Below are 15,683 nucleotides of genomic sequence, written 5' to 3'. Positions count from 1 at the left end.
ACCAGGTGAGTGATCTTTATCGATATTAAATATGTATGCCTAAACGAATTAGGAAAAAGCAAAAAAAACGGTAATTTTTCGAAAACTAAACGTCATTTGAGGTCTCTAATCCTAATTCGAATATACTTCTAACAAAATTGTTGAATGACTGATCATGTATACCAATGACTACAGAATGAACAGCGAATATACACTGTCACTCAGTTTGTGAAGTAGCACTTTGTATGAGTGTCCGTTAAAGTCTGTATTCCGTCGTTTTTTTTGCAACAGTATAACCATATTATCCAATTTACAATATACTCAGTAGAAAAACTCTCATAACGAAAATGCAAAACTGTATCATGTAATTCACTGTAAGATCTCTTCCACTGCTTTGACATAAACAAATGACGTTATTGGCCCACAATCTGAAGAGCGTTCATTTGCAAGTTGACGTTTCTAAATTTACCATAAATTTCTAGATTAAACAATAAATTTGAGACTGCTAAATCTATTTTTCCAATTTACACAATTCCTAATATTTTTAATTATGTATCACAAATATTGAGTGAAATCCGTAGGTAAACGCAACGATGACTCAAATGCCAGTTTCACCCAACACTTCCCTATGTACACTCAATTGCGATCGCATATGTGGGCGGGCATGGTAGCAAGTCACTCACCATCCCCATAAACACATGTTAGAAGGTAAACATCTTCGCGCAGCATACAAGTGAGACCGCGCATGTAAAACCGCATGGTCACCAACTCTCGCGAGCATCCCGCTCTCAGGCCGTACGCAGAAGCGGCAGCACCAACAGCAGTAGCTACAAAACCCATCAAAGTGACTCAGTTGAGGTAGCATTTTGTGGTACTCTGTTGTTGTTAGTTTTAATCAAAGCAAGCTGGTGAGTTGGTGAAGAAAGGCGGATCCTATATTTTGTTGCATTTGTTTAGTTGCTGTAGCTGTAATCGTTGTTATTGTTATTCAATACACAATTCAGTTATGTGCCCTTAGAGCGATGTGACCCGAATTCGAAACCGAAGGAGCATTGGATATGCAATATCTTCAGCAAAATTGCTAAATGAGATCAACGAGGGATCGTGAACCGTGGGCAGTGTGATTGGATGAAAATTACCGATTGCTAAGATGGTGATTAGTGGGACGAACAAGATGTTTCTTCTAACGTTTGCCTTGTTCGTCCTGTGTTTGATCATGTTTGTCGTGTTGGTGTCCTTGAGAAAGAGCGAGAAAACCCTCCAGTGGGACAATTTTATTCAACGTGGTCAATCTCGGAAAACGGATAGCGGGGAAACCAATCATTGGTATTTTGTGATAAGAGGTAGGTTTATTCCGGTAAAGATTCTCAATGATAAGCGAACCGTGTTTTTTGTCATATCAGTAAGGGTTAACAACAGATAAGATAGTAATTTTGCTACACCGGTATACCTGTGAGGTGAACGGTTTCACCAAAACAAAATCGATTAATTGCAATTCATATGAACTCTGATCGTCGGCGTCTGACATATGCCAAATAGTAAAAAAAAGTATCATTCCTCTGATGACTAGGCAAGCTATGTGCAGTTACATCCAGTGTCTGTGAAACCTACGATCACGAGAAATCCACCACATTTCGAGTGGTTTACTCATTTCTACTAAGGTTGACAGCAAAGCCTAAAGCGAATGCTAGGAATTTATTAACTAAACCGCCAATAATTAGATAGAACTGATGACGGTGATGCTGAAGTTGCAACGCGATAAAACAAATACTTTGACCGGGCATATACCATAGAATGTACTAGGTGGAATTGCACACATATACTTTCAATAGCGGTACTCAGAACGCGCCTCTCTGAAATGGAGTTATCGTAAGAAAATAGTCACACATAAAGTCTTTGAGAGTTTCGTGACCATTCATGCATGTTCCCGATGTTATGCGGGGAGCTTTTTCAAAATTTACGCTGTATAAGAATAGGTAAAATTTAAAAGCCAATCTCTTGTTGTATTTAACGCAACAACATAATTTTATCTCCATATCATCGAAAATATGGTCTGCATATTATGATGAATATTTTCAGCGGTTGAGTGTATTGAGTTTACGACATGTTTTGTTCGCTAGTAAAACAGACACTAACTATGTATGCTTATAAAACATGAATATTTTTGTTTGACCAATATGAGGGAGGCACATTTGTACATGTTGTTTAGGACGGTCAATTTTGTCATCCAATTTATAATCAAAATGCTCTGATAATTTGAAGGGAAAAAAGCTCTGATAATTTGAAGGGAAATAGGGTAACAGAGGTATTTTGGCCACTTCATATATTTTGGCCCACCTAACAAACTTTATGGATTTAACCGATTTTAAGTAACCCATGTTGCATCAATTTGAAGCTAATCACAATAAATTACCTATTGCGGACGGGCTTTTCAAAGATATTACAACATTTGGTGGAAATTTTTAGTAAGTGGGCCAAAATAAAATCAATCCTAAAGTGGGCCAAAATACCTCTGTTACCCTAATAAACCCCCAAAATCAATGCAAGGTGCACATACCCATTTTCAAAGTTAATTTACGTCTCGTCTTTGACTTATCAGTGCGTAGCAGCTTATGTTGAGCTTCTAGCGCGACCTTCCGGCTCAGCATAAACCACTAGGCAGACGTAAAGTTAATGCTTTTTGCTATTACACCAAAGCGTAATGTTCAAACTGACATCTCGGACGAAATAGATTTATAATTGACTTTCTCGCTTATTGCGAAATTGTTCATTCTTTGTAACAGATTAAACCCTTTGGCATGATGACAATAACTCACCTAGCTGATTCCAACTATCATTTTATAGAAGAACTGAATAATATTCAAACAAGATCTTTTTCAATTGAAATTACAACTTTTTTGTAAGATGTTCAATATAAATATCTAGTTTGTGAAGTGCATACTATAAAGACTGTCCCAGAAAGTATGGACGCACTTTGATTTCGCTGTAAATAATTCACAAGTGTTAGATATTCAAATTTTATTCGATATACTGATAATATTATACTACACCAACAGAATATTATTCTCAACATTTGCTACTTAGCCATTGTAGACTAGCTGGCGCACCTTCTTGCGAACGTTCCTCACTAAATTCCGTACAGACTTCTTGGCGACAAGTTTTGAAACTTTTTTCCAATCTTTTTCGAGTTGTTGAATGGTTTCGGCTGCCGAGACATGTTTCCTAAGATGTGCCTTCGTTAATGCCCAATATTCCTCAATTGGTCGAAGTTGTGAGCAATTTGGTGGATTCATGACTTTTGGGACAAAAGTGACATTTTTGGTAGTATACCATTCTACCGTTGATTTCAATCAGTGGCGAGAAGCAAGATCTGGCCAGAAGACAACAGGATCCTTATGGCTTCGAATTATGGGTAGAAGTCGTGTTTGTAAACATTCTTTGGTGATGAAGGGTTTCGAAATGTTACTGCAACAACAAATTGCTTGCCAGACCATATTTTTCGACTTCAATCGATGTCTCGGACTGGTTTAACACTTGCCCTTCTCGCACCGTATAATATTGTGGTCCCGACAAGGATTTGTAATCGAGTTTCACGTAGGTTTCGTCGTCCATGATTATGCAGTTCAAATTTCCAGCAAGAATCGTATTGTACAGCTTTCGAACCCTCGGCCTGATCGATGCTTCTTGTTTTGGACTACGTTTTGGTTGTTTCTGCTTCTTATAGGTTTGAAGATTCGAACGTTCTTTAGCACGAAGAGCATTTGACTTCGAAGTGCCCACTTTTTTGGCCACATCCTGAACTGAAACCTCCTTCTTTTGCTCGAACGCCTTCAGTATACGTTTATCCAACTGAGGGTTAGCAGGACCTTTTTTTCGACCCGTTTTCGGTTTATCCTCAAAGGTGTTATCCTCACCGAACTTCCTGATTGCATTTCGCACGGCTTTTTCACTTACTCCTTCCAGTTTTGCTATCTTTCTCAGTGACAGTCCACGTTCTGTGCACCATTTGTACACAATTTTTCGACGTTGTTCTGCTGTCCACGCATTTCGAAACAAACTAATGAAAACGAATAAACAACTGCACAAGTGGTTAGAGAAGAGTGTAAACAACAGGACACAGCCATAAAAATTGACAGATTCTGAACCATTGCGAAATGGCAGCGGTTTTTTGTTGCGTCCATACTTTCTAGGACAGTATTTAGCACATGTTCTTAAATCAGGCTCAAAATCAGACGTACATAATTATCGGGCCATTATGAAAAAATCAATAGAAAACTACTTCAACAAGTAAAAAAATACATATTCAGTAGACAGCAAGACTTTTTCAAACGTCGTTCAGCTTCAACAAATTTCTTGCAATTCATTACATTCACTTAGGAAGCTATGGACCCAGGAAATTACGTAGAAACCCTGTTGGTGTGACATAAGGAAAGCTTTCGATAGAATGGACTATCATTATCGCTATTCCAAATTTGAAAAAAATATGGCATTGAACAATATTTGTTGAATTTGATTGAATCATATTTTACAAAACGTTAACAAGTTGGACGCCATTAAAACACATACTCCAAATCTATCAACGACACTTCAGGTATTCCCCAGGACTGATATTCAGGCCCTGTTCTTTGACGGGTTTAATGATTAAATGCAAGAAGGCATTTTCGGAAAGGGTTCAATGAACAAATGCCGGAAAATGATGTTTGATGTCATTTCGAATTCCAAGTTGGCGAGCATCGGTTTATCGACATTCCTTGAAAACCCTTACGCAATATCAATAAATCGGAAGTCGCCATCTTAGATTTCGAAACGACCTCAACCAAAGTTTCTCGGAATCTGCTCTTCAGACTCGTTCAGAAAATACCCATATTATAAGAGTTTCAATGGAATACTGGGAATCCAGAAGTCGACATCTTGGATTTCGGAACGACCTCAACTCATGTTTTTCGGCTCCTACTGATCAAATCCATTCCGAAAACATTCATATGATTAGGTTTGAAAACATTCACTGCACAAACTTTATTTATTCGCACTTAAAAAAACAAATTTCTACAACGTGAAACCATTCCGAAATACTCCATATGTTAACAAAAGACGAGGTTGTCTAGTTGCGAACACTTTACGAGTCTTGTTAACGAGTTTGTGTGCTGCTTGACGAAATTGTTGACAAGTTTGGCCTGAACGCTGTCAGTAGGTCGACAGGAGGGCCCCCGCGAACATACTTGCCTGCCCCATGCGGCTCATTGAGGCCCAATTTTATCAAGATCATGCTAGTCCAGTAAGGCGTCAATGGGATTTATGGGAAAAGATTTAGCTCCTACAGAAAATCCCTTTGCAAATTTTTAACTTTGAGCTAAATAGAAGATGGTATAAAATTCGAAGATTTTAAATTTTGAAATATCGTCACGATTGAATACTATTGGATACAACCAAGCATTAGCTCCATTAAAAGCTCCGCATTTCGATGATTCATGCATTTTATCTGGGATCAAAATACGATGTTCGATTTCGGAAGTTGTAGATCGAAAATCTGGACCTCTTGCTCTGTTGATTAAGAAAATTGAAGATGATTATTTTTGTACATCTAAGTGTTCAGTGATGCAGTATAATGCAACCTGTTCTACCTAGGGGATTACTGGCTGAATTTTTTCACCTTCAGATGCTTCACGAAATGGATGTGGTCGGATAAATTTTATCACATTGCGTTCACCAAATATCAGCGAGCGGAACAGTTGGAAGATTGTGCGCCGAGATTTCCTCCATTGACCACGACATTGCAATCTTCTTCACCTTTGGAGAGTAGGAAACCATCCCGTATGGAACAATATAGTACATTTTTCAAAATATCTGCTGTCTTTGCCTCTAATTGTACTTGTTTTGGGCTAAAATCTCACACATGTACCAACCCACACTCAATCTCTCTCATCGTTTTTCAGATCTCGACAAAATCAAAGCCCTGGCCGACATTCGCAACATCGAGCGGGTTGCTCACCTGGAAGTCACACCGGCCGGGTTCACAGTGCACGGAATGGACTATGAAATTGTCTTCGACCGAGTGCCAGCATCGGTGGTGGTGGATCTACGGAATCAGTCAAAAAAGAATCCCGAAATGCTTGAGGATTACACTCTAGCGCTAGTCAAACGAAAACTGTATCCTTGGGATATGAAACCGCAGCACAGTATCGATAATGGGTGATTCAGGGATGTTCAGGATTAATGGTGGAGAATCAGAGTTACCGAACAAACAAACATGAACGATGTTAGCTAGTATGCTTTATTTTAACTTATACAGGTTTCTATTGAAGGACACAAATGTGATAATAGAGCATAGATTTTATGGCTCACAAGTTACCCATTATTCAGCTAGACTATCAAAACTTAAAAATAAAACAACGATAATAAATCTTTTTTATCGAAAAATATTGCATTTCTTTCACACAGCCCTCAGACCAACCGTAACTAATGTTTTTTAGTTCGCTTAATCCGTATAATCCCCCTGTATATTGTATATTCTCCCACGCATGTAAACAACCCAATCATTTTTCAACTGCATGCTCGTGGTGAAATATAATCTTGCCGTGATCTTTTGAGATTAGTAAATCATGAGCTTCAGTATGGGATCATCGTTCGATTTACATATGTCTTTGAGTGTGTGAATTGTCACACCAGCGGTTACCGCGGTTACAATAAAAATGATTGACATTTATTGACAACAAAAACAGCACATATGGACAGTTCAAAGTTCTGAAGTTTTACATGATATTCCAAGTGACTTATTTGCAGATTCTTCATGTTAATATTTTCGATAAATGATTTAATGAAAAGCCACTGTTCCAAGAAAATACTGGCCCTTATTATGCAAGTCGGGTGAGGTATCTCGACAAATCTCACCTCGCTGTCAAAATGACATAACCTCACAAACTGACCTGGATGAACATCGTTTGACAGCTTCTGTGGTATTCTATTCAAAATATTTCTCTTCGATTCTTGAAAGAAACCAAAGAGATTGTTTATGCATTAACTAATATAACCTACAGAACCCAAGAATCAAATGTAACTTATTGAAATTTCAAGATGTTCAACAACTGTTTTGAATATATTAAAATCGGTTGTGCAACTTATCGCTACCGAAAAAATCACTGTAGAACAACTTTAAATACATCTAAAACTATTGTGCAGCAAATCACCAACTTGTTCATGTTTCACTAACAGTTGCAGAAACAGTTCTGCAAAAATTTTCATATCGTCATGTAAAACGGAAGTAACTATAACAATTGTGCAACTTTTCAAAAAAAAAAAACCAAACAGCTGTCATAATTGTATCGGACACAATATATGTCGAAATGTTTATTAATCTCTTGTGGAAGAAAAATTAGTAAAATGATGGTCTCCGCAAGGCAAAAAATGCTAAGCCGAATTGAGAACCTTGCTGTACAAAATTTTTTTCTTCAGTTTTAGAAAAACAATGATACAAAATTCAAAACTAGCAAAAAAGTTGTTCAAGATTTATCTGTTTAAAATGAACGCAACACTTACAGACATGAGTTTTCATCTCGAGGGAAAAAATGAGCAGATCTGACATCACTTTTTAAATATATTGAACGAAAAGTTAAGTTTATCATAGTTACTCTCAAAGTTATATATCACCACGTGAACAACTTGGTTTTTCAACTACAGCACCTGAGCTTACCAAAATAATACATACAGTGCGTATCACAAAAGTCGGGCCCGCTAAGATGAATTACTATACTGTATTGTTGTTTAGTTCAACTAGAGCTGAGCTGAGCTGAAGTAGATCGCCCGTAGTTGCACTTCGTGATTGACCGAATGAGTGGAAATGTACAATGAACCAAGAAAATGAAGCTTGGGAGAAGCAAATCATTTTCACTGTATATACTCACTCACTCCTAATTTTTTATTAAATGATCAATAACGACGCTGGCCACGACCAAAGGCTGTGCTACTGAGGGAAAGGAAGGAATGTTAGTCCGATACTCGTTGTTTCTAGAGACCGCGGGTACCACTGTATCTCCACGAGCATCACGGGATAGGAGATTTGTTAGTAGGGAGGGAAAGAGATCCGAATATGTTTCGGTAAACAATATGATCTCAACAAAACCTGATTTTCGATACTCAGGATAAATATAATAAGTAAGAAATATATAAAATATCTCCAAGGAACGATCTCACCAGTATCCCTTTTCTCCTGCTCGCTCTGCTGTCAGTAACGCGAGATGATGTAAACACTCGCGAATGGGTCCGCTGCAGACCAAACCAGTCTGAATGACATGATCGACTTGTGAACTTTCACACATTCCATAGAAGTCCGACAACACCGACAATGACATGACAATATTATTCAATAAATAGCACTCTCACTATTAAAAACACACTTGCCACACCTGCACTATCACTCAAAATAACTATTTCAACCAAATTTTCAACTATACGTATAAAAAAACACATTTAAATTATACTTTTTCGAGAGCAGCACCAGGACACCGCATCGCACTGCCAGTGATGCCAACTCTGTATTGTTGTTTAATTCAACTAGAAGATTTAAACTGATAAAAAAACCTAACATAGAGCATTTCTTTCTGAAATATTAATATGTAAATGTTTTCTGTTATCTAGATAATATAAGTCATTACGTAGCGTGAACCATTTTCTATTCAACTCAGTGTTACCATCGATGCCATATTGGAAAATATTCAAGAAAAAATCATTATCAGATTTTTCAGGTTGAATAACCATTAGCTCGATTAAAATCGTCTGAAAATTTTAGGAATGTTTGAATACACGTATTATAAACACCATTCCGATGATAAAAATAAAAGACTGTCATTTTCACAGAAATTGATGTACTATCATCTAAACACGTTGATTCACAGGTGCTTGAAAAACTCGGGCGTACGAATACACGTTCCACCATAAAAATGCAGTTCGTTGTCGATTTTTCATTTACAAAAGCACAAAAGATCGTTGTAAATAAATATTCATAGTAAAAGAAGAAATAAAAGATATGTTGCATAATACAGAAAATTTGCTCTTTTTCCATGACACAACAGTTACTAGAATAATAATATAATCTAACATAATAAATTTCACAATCAGTAGAAAATACAGGACAGCAACTTAACATGCTACTTGGGAATGAAACAGTTCTCGGATCGCTTAGGCCATCCAAGAGAAAACGAAGTGAGTTCCACTATTGTAGGTACCTCCGGCACCGGAACCCGAGAACCGGTATAATCGAAGTCGGTTCGTATTGCCAACAACTAACATGACGTACAAACCCTACTAGTTTTCAATCAAATTTTGACAATGGGGTCAATTTTAGTTGAATCCGAAAATTTGCAGTACTTTTTGGTAGGACCATAAAACCTTTTCATTTGACCCTAAGATTGGGAATATTGGTTCTGTAATCTCTGAGAAAGGAATGTGAGATCCTTTTTTGACTATATGACTATTATCTGCCGTCGTTAATAGAAAACCGGGAACCCGAATATCCGGAGTTGGTTCGTTTGGCTGCCTACCTTGGTTGCCTTTCATTTGAACCTAAGTTTGTGCCAATCGGTCAAACCGTCGCTGAGAAACCCTAGCGAAATTATTTGACACATACACACACAGAGACAGTGCTCAGCTCGACGAACTAAGTCGAATGGTATATAACAATTTTTACGAGTCTATTTTTCATGAGAAAAGCAAAACGTTTGATTTTGAAAATTGACATGAAAAAATCGCATAAATACCACATAATAAGAAGGCAATTGAATTAATAGATTTCATTTGAGAGGCATTATCAGATTTTCTAATAAAGGGTGATTTTTTAAGAGCTTGAGAACTTTTTTAAACAATAAAACGCATAAAATTTGCAAAATCTCATCGGTTCTTTATTTTAAACGTTAGATTGGTACATGACATTTACTTTTTGAAGATAATTTCATTTAAATGTTGACCGCGGCTGCGTCTTAGGTGGTCCATTCGGAAAATCCGCTTTTTTATCGACAAATTTTGTTCAGCGATGAGGCTCATTTCTGGTTGAATGGCTACGTAAATAAGCAAAATTGCCGCATTTGGAGTGAAGAGCAACCAGAAGCCGTTCAAGAACTGCCCATGCATCCCGAAAAATGCACTGTTTGGTGTGGTTTGTACGTTGGTGGAATCATTGGACCGTATTTTTTCAAAGATGCTGTTGGACGCAACGTTACAGTGAATGGCGATCGCTATCGTTCGATGCTAACAAACTTTTTGTTGCCAAAAATGGAAGAACTGAACTTGGTTGACATGTGGTTTCAACAAGATGGCGCTACATGCCACACAGCTCGCGATTCTATGGCCATTTTGAGGGAAAACTTCGGAGAACAATTCATCTCAAGAAATGGACCGGTAAGTTGGCCACCAAGATCATGCGATTTGACGCATGTAAATGTCATGTACCAATCTAACGTTTAAAATAAAGAACCGATGAGATTTTGCAAATTTTATGCGTTTTATTGTTTAAAAAAGTTCTCAAGCTCTTAAAAAATCACCCTTTAGTTTTATTGACACCTGCTTGTTTATGTTTGACGTGAAATGACAGTGCTAGTTTGTATTCAAGGACCTTTACTACAAGATCATTTATAAATCACCCGGTGCGATATTCCGTTTCAATTCTTAATGTAGCATGCTTTTTTATCTATTCGTGGTGTGAAAATAAAAGATAACTAATTTTTCGAAATTTTCAGCTTCAGTAAAAAGTAATAACAATAAATTCTACACTATAATCGGTTTGCCAACGTTCTTACACCTAATAAGCTTGTCCACAACTTCATAACCAATATAGTTTATTGCTTTAAATCTCGTCTTCCATTCTTCTGTTTGGTATATACATGTCACTTTAGAACAGAAGACGCTAAACATTTCGAGCTACCGTGAAGAGTCGCTCCCATGCAAATCGTGAATCTCCTACACTCGATTTCCCATCGTCCCCATGTTCACTCTCGCATGGGGGAAAAACACCTACGCAATCGAACGAATCCGAACTAATGAACGGTGAGAGCTGATGTTTTCGTTTTATCTCGAAGTGGCTTCTGGTTCTACATACTTTCTCATAGGTATATACGTATGCATCCATTTTGCTGCTCTTTTTCTTCACCACGTGCTCGTCGACAGTTTTCCAACGGATCGGAGGTGAAGATTAATTAAGCTTTTTGGCCATCGGCCAAGCCAACGTCCGAAGAAAAACACACATCCATTATTCGGTTTTTGCTGTTCTGTTTTTTTTTGTTGTAGTTCGATTTAACAAATACCTTGTGCAGGGTGATTTTTCAAATGCAGTAAACTTTTCCAGAAAAATATATGTATTAGATTTCGGTGATAAATCGACGGGTCATGAAATCATCGTCGATCTGTCTGTCGTCTCCGAAGATGGAGATTTATTTTATTATGTTTCCTGCTGATAGATGGTTTTCCCAAGAAGCATTTCGCTGAATTGTACGTTGGTAAAAAAAACAATTTGAAATGTTGGTTCACATGCTGTTAATATAACTTTGCTAATGTTCGTTAACTTTTCATAACTGCACACTTTCTCGATATAACGTTCAAAATTACGTTGGACTTCCGCTCATCGAACCCACCGTGAATAAATGGATACTTGAAAACAGAACATCCTGCCACTATCGCCACCTGCAAAACAACAAACAGATGCTATTCAAACAGTGCCAATATGATTAATAGTGAAATTTGCTGTTTCGTTGCTGTAACGTAGCCACTGGGATGGATAACTTTTGCCAAAGAATTATGTCGAATTTGTAGCATTGTAGAAAAATGTGTATTGGACCAGACAACTGTGACAGTTATTCTTATTTAGTTGGACTATGTCACATAGCACTACCATGGCAAATTATATTTATCTTAAAGATTGATGGCACAGGGTACATTTAAAATTGTTTTCAAAGCGACCGAATGTTTGTCTCATAATTTCTAGGATCGCAGTTGATTAAATATAATGCCAAAATAAGCTGGTTCAAGAATCTAAAATTTCTTCAAAATAAGTTGAACCAATCACTTTACTATTCAGTCGATCGTAGAAAACAGTAAAAATCCCAAATTGACAGAGCAAACACTGGATAAAAACTTTAAGAACCGTATTTGACTATTTTCGTGCCAACTCGAACAAATGTTGGCAGCAGCCTCTCAGATTTGAATGAAACTTTCTGGACACGTAGACTTTGTCACAAAAAACTACTTTACATACTTTGTTTTTTTCCAAATTTTAGGATGACTATAATAATACACAATTAAATGGATAAAACAAATGCATCTTGGATTGAACTAACAGCAAATTCGTTTTATTCCAGATTTCGACATCAACATTTCAAAAGGGCCTAAAAACAATTGACAGATTCTCTTTGTTTACTTTCTCTTTCGACTATATCTGCGTTATTGTACAAACGTTCGTTACATATTTGGTACTGTTGGAAACGTAGGGATATTGTCTTTCATTCTACACGAATACTTTGTAGGTACTCGTGAAAATTAAGGAGATATTAACAAAAGAAAAAGTAAACAAAGAGAAACTCTCTTTGGTTTATGTGCCCTTATGAAATGTTGACATCGATTTGATTTGTCCAGATTTCTTCGCCAGCAACCCTTCCCAGTAAATCCGAACATCGGACGCATCGTGCAAGAAAGCTTTTGATTGCGTTTCGAGCTTGCATAGTGTATCGGTAGAACAAAAGAGTGAAGATATACCAAAGCAGAGAGCGGATGTCTGATTACTCAGGTGATGAGATATATCGGGGTTGGATTTCCAACCTCGAACATAGGGTCAGAGTTTTTCTGGCCCTAAGAGGCGAATGACCTAAAGGTTAAAGCCTCTATGATCGAAACAAAAGAATGTTTAACACTCTTTCACACCCTTTCGGGAAGATGTCGGCTCGAAAATGCCTTGTTTGATATTCCTTCGCTCTGTTTCTCTAGCGATGCATAATGTAAACATAAAGCTTTTTTAGGTCGACGCGGTTGATGCAAATGGTGCAGAATTGTCCGATGACGGGCCGATCGAAGCGCTACGATCGGCCCCATATCGTGCTCAATCGGTCCGATAATCGGACCGATGATCGGACTTATGCGGGTCTACAAATTTCACTGGGTTATGGTGAAGCCAGAGTGGGCGCGTTGCGCGACGCGAAAAATTTCCAATGAGAAATAGTAGCCAGAGTAAAAGTGATTTGTACAGTAGTAGTTATTAAAAAAGCATAAACTCTTTTCATCGAGATAACTCGAAATATTTTCAAAACTCATTTAATGCACTTTTAATGATTGTAATTCCCAGTAATTTCTAATGTTTTCGAAACCTCTTCTCAACACTTGTTTACAAGAACCCAGATCCATAGTTGCGAGATTGTTGATTTCAAAGCGCATACCGTTGAAAAACTGATTCGATTAGAGCTTCGATATCAATCAAATTATCTTCTTCCACCATGACGAAAATTGTTCGCTCGTTATACTATGTTCACACTTGCAGAAAATAACATGTTTTAACGATAGCAATATAAAGTTAAAACCGCACTGTTCACACTACGATCGACGACACGACCTGCCACTCGTCTATCAAAACTGTATCGTAAATTTAACTACCCCTCAGTAACTGGAAATGTCAAATCGGAAACGTTAGTGAATTTTTTTAAACTGGCAGCACAAGTTGATTTATTTATTGATTTTGAATAACAGTCACCATAACCTTGGTTACTGCATATCGAAGGCAAGATGAATGTAAACAAAATAAATTTCAGATCGGTTATTATATTACGGAACATTTTAATGGATTTACCTGACTCGAGCGGAATGTAAAAATTTAGGAGTATGAGTTATGTCTTTTATAAAGCCAAGTTCAAAATTCAGGTCTTGACTTGAAACCGTTGTGTGAGAAAGAAGACATGGAAATGACCGACAACGAGCCGAGCGAGGCTTGTGCTCTGCGGTACCTGCATAACGTACGGTAAAATGATTTCTTTGTGGAATTCCACTAGTAATCCTCGAATAGTGGCCAACAAGGAGAAATACTGTTTCCACTGCTGCGCAATCAACCGACACAAAACAATTTTGACACCGGCATATTACACCGAATCCTACTGCCCAGAAAAGCTAGCAGTGGAAGTGTACGGATGAATCGCTGGAAGTACACCCAAACCTCCATTTACGTAACTTATATATGTATATATGTATTGATATACGTACGCATGTGTGCAAATATTTGTATTTCTTAATACATATAAATATTGGTGAAGTAAAAGCGATCATTTATATGTATAAATATATAAACATATACGCAAACGAGTGAGTGTGTAAGCATACATACATACATATATAAGGTTCGTAAATGGAGGTTTGGGTGTAGATCATTGTCCTCGTTCGTTGGTTTTATCCATGGTTTCGATTAAATTCCGAAAATGCATTTCTGCTTAATTTGGACAAAATTTAACACTAATATTCCACCGCTTTCAAAACATGTTTATTTGTTTTGGGGTTCCTTGGTAACCAGTACATAGCAACTTAAACAGTGTTGCTCGAGAAGATTATTTTTATCATTTACAAGGGGTCGCTAGATTTGTGGTAACTGGCGGTGAATCGTTAGCGAACAGTTCTAATGCTGATTTTTCTTCTGAGTGCCTGGTCGTGTCGTCGCTACGATTACGTTATACGCATGACATATCATTTGTTTTTGAGTTTGTTTAGGAACAAACTACAAAAATACCTACGTCACAGAAATTAAGAACTCGTGTTGCATTTTCATTTTTATTCAACTATTGAGTGCTCCAAGCTTCTAAATTGTACTGGTGTTCGATTCGTAATCGAAGGTTTTAAAAGAAAAAGCACGTTGACAACATCCTGAAAACAATAAAAAGCCAGGTACTGCTCACAGCTATGGATGATGTTACCGTTTCACGCTAATTGCCAACGTTTCGAAGGTTTGATGCTTCAAGACGTGAAGTGACATAAATATTTTTCAGCAATAAATGACCAAAAAAGGCGTCTTAATACAAAAAAACAAAAATGGTTGAACCACCCGAATAAAAAATATTGTAGGAAAACAATACGATTTACTGTTACAAAACCTGCCACAATTTGGCTGTGACCATAGAAAAATATTTTAATGTATTGTTATACACTATTCAATTAATTGTGAAGTTGGTTTTTACAATAGAATGTATAGGTTGTTAAGTATCGTAACAATTCAAATCATAAAATTTTCTCATACATGCTTTCTTGGAAAACAATCAAATGTACTGTTTGCATATTGTTTGAAACACCACGTGTACAATAAATTCAATTGTAGAATCGTAGAAACAATATATTGAATTGTTGGAAATGAAAAAAATCTTGTTAAGATACAAATAAATGTATTGTAACCCATATATGTAATTGTGAATCAATTGTTTATGCTGTAAAATCAATGGTTTATTTTTTTACGGGCAGTTTCCAGTTTTGTTTTATTAGGAATACATGGCTACTTTGATGGAAAACTGCTGTTGTCGAACAACTTGTCAATTGACATAGTCGAAAGGTGACGGAAACAGTTAGCAGGGTTGTGCTCAACTGACAGTTATATCAAATACAAATAATAATACCCCTAGGTCCCATACAAACGCATCTCCAATGTTTGGTTCATAGATTGAGCAAGTTAGCCTAGCCTAATTTACTGTTTGGAGTTGACAGAATAA

The 15,683-nt window shown here is 37.1% G+C and overlaps 1 protein-coding gene across 2 annotated transcripts; it reads left to right on the top strand.

The window, feature by feature from the left end:
• Nucleotides 1-747: 747 nt before the first annotated feature.
• On the top strand, nucleotides 748-6,364 carry LOC131432496 (uncharacterized). 2 transcript variants are annotated; one of them, XM_058598808.1, is made up of 3 exons: nucleotides 748-887; nucleotides 984-1,322; nucleotides 5,913-6,364. In XM_058598808.1, exons 2-3 carry the CDS (start codon nucleotides 1,130-1,132, stop codon nucleotides 6,170-6,172), a joined length of 453 nt encoding a protein of 150 aa, XP_058454791.1. In that variant the 5' UTR covers nucleotides 748-887; nucleotides 984-1,129; the 3' UTR covers nucleotides 6,173-6,364. The 2 variants fall into 2 exon arrangements, with proteins under 2 accessions (XP_058454791.1, XP_058454790.1); XM_058598807.1 differs by having other exon boundaries at nucleotides 764-1,322.
• The last annotated feature ends 9,319 nt before the right edge of the window (nucleotides 6,365-15,683 follow it).

This window comes from Malaya genurostris, chromosome 2, assembly GCF_030247185.1.
Source record: "Malaya genurostris strain Urasoe2022 chromosome 2, Malgen_1.1, whole genome shotgun sequence".
In the NCBI taxonomy this organism is placed as follows: Eukaryota; Metazoa; Arthropoda; class Insecta; order Diptera; family Culicidae; genus Malaya; species Malaya genurostris.
The sequence above is the reverse complement of the archived record's forward strand: the minus strand, read 5'-3'. Positions and strand labels throughout refer to the sequence as shown.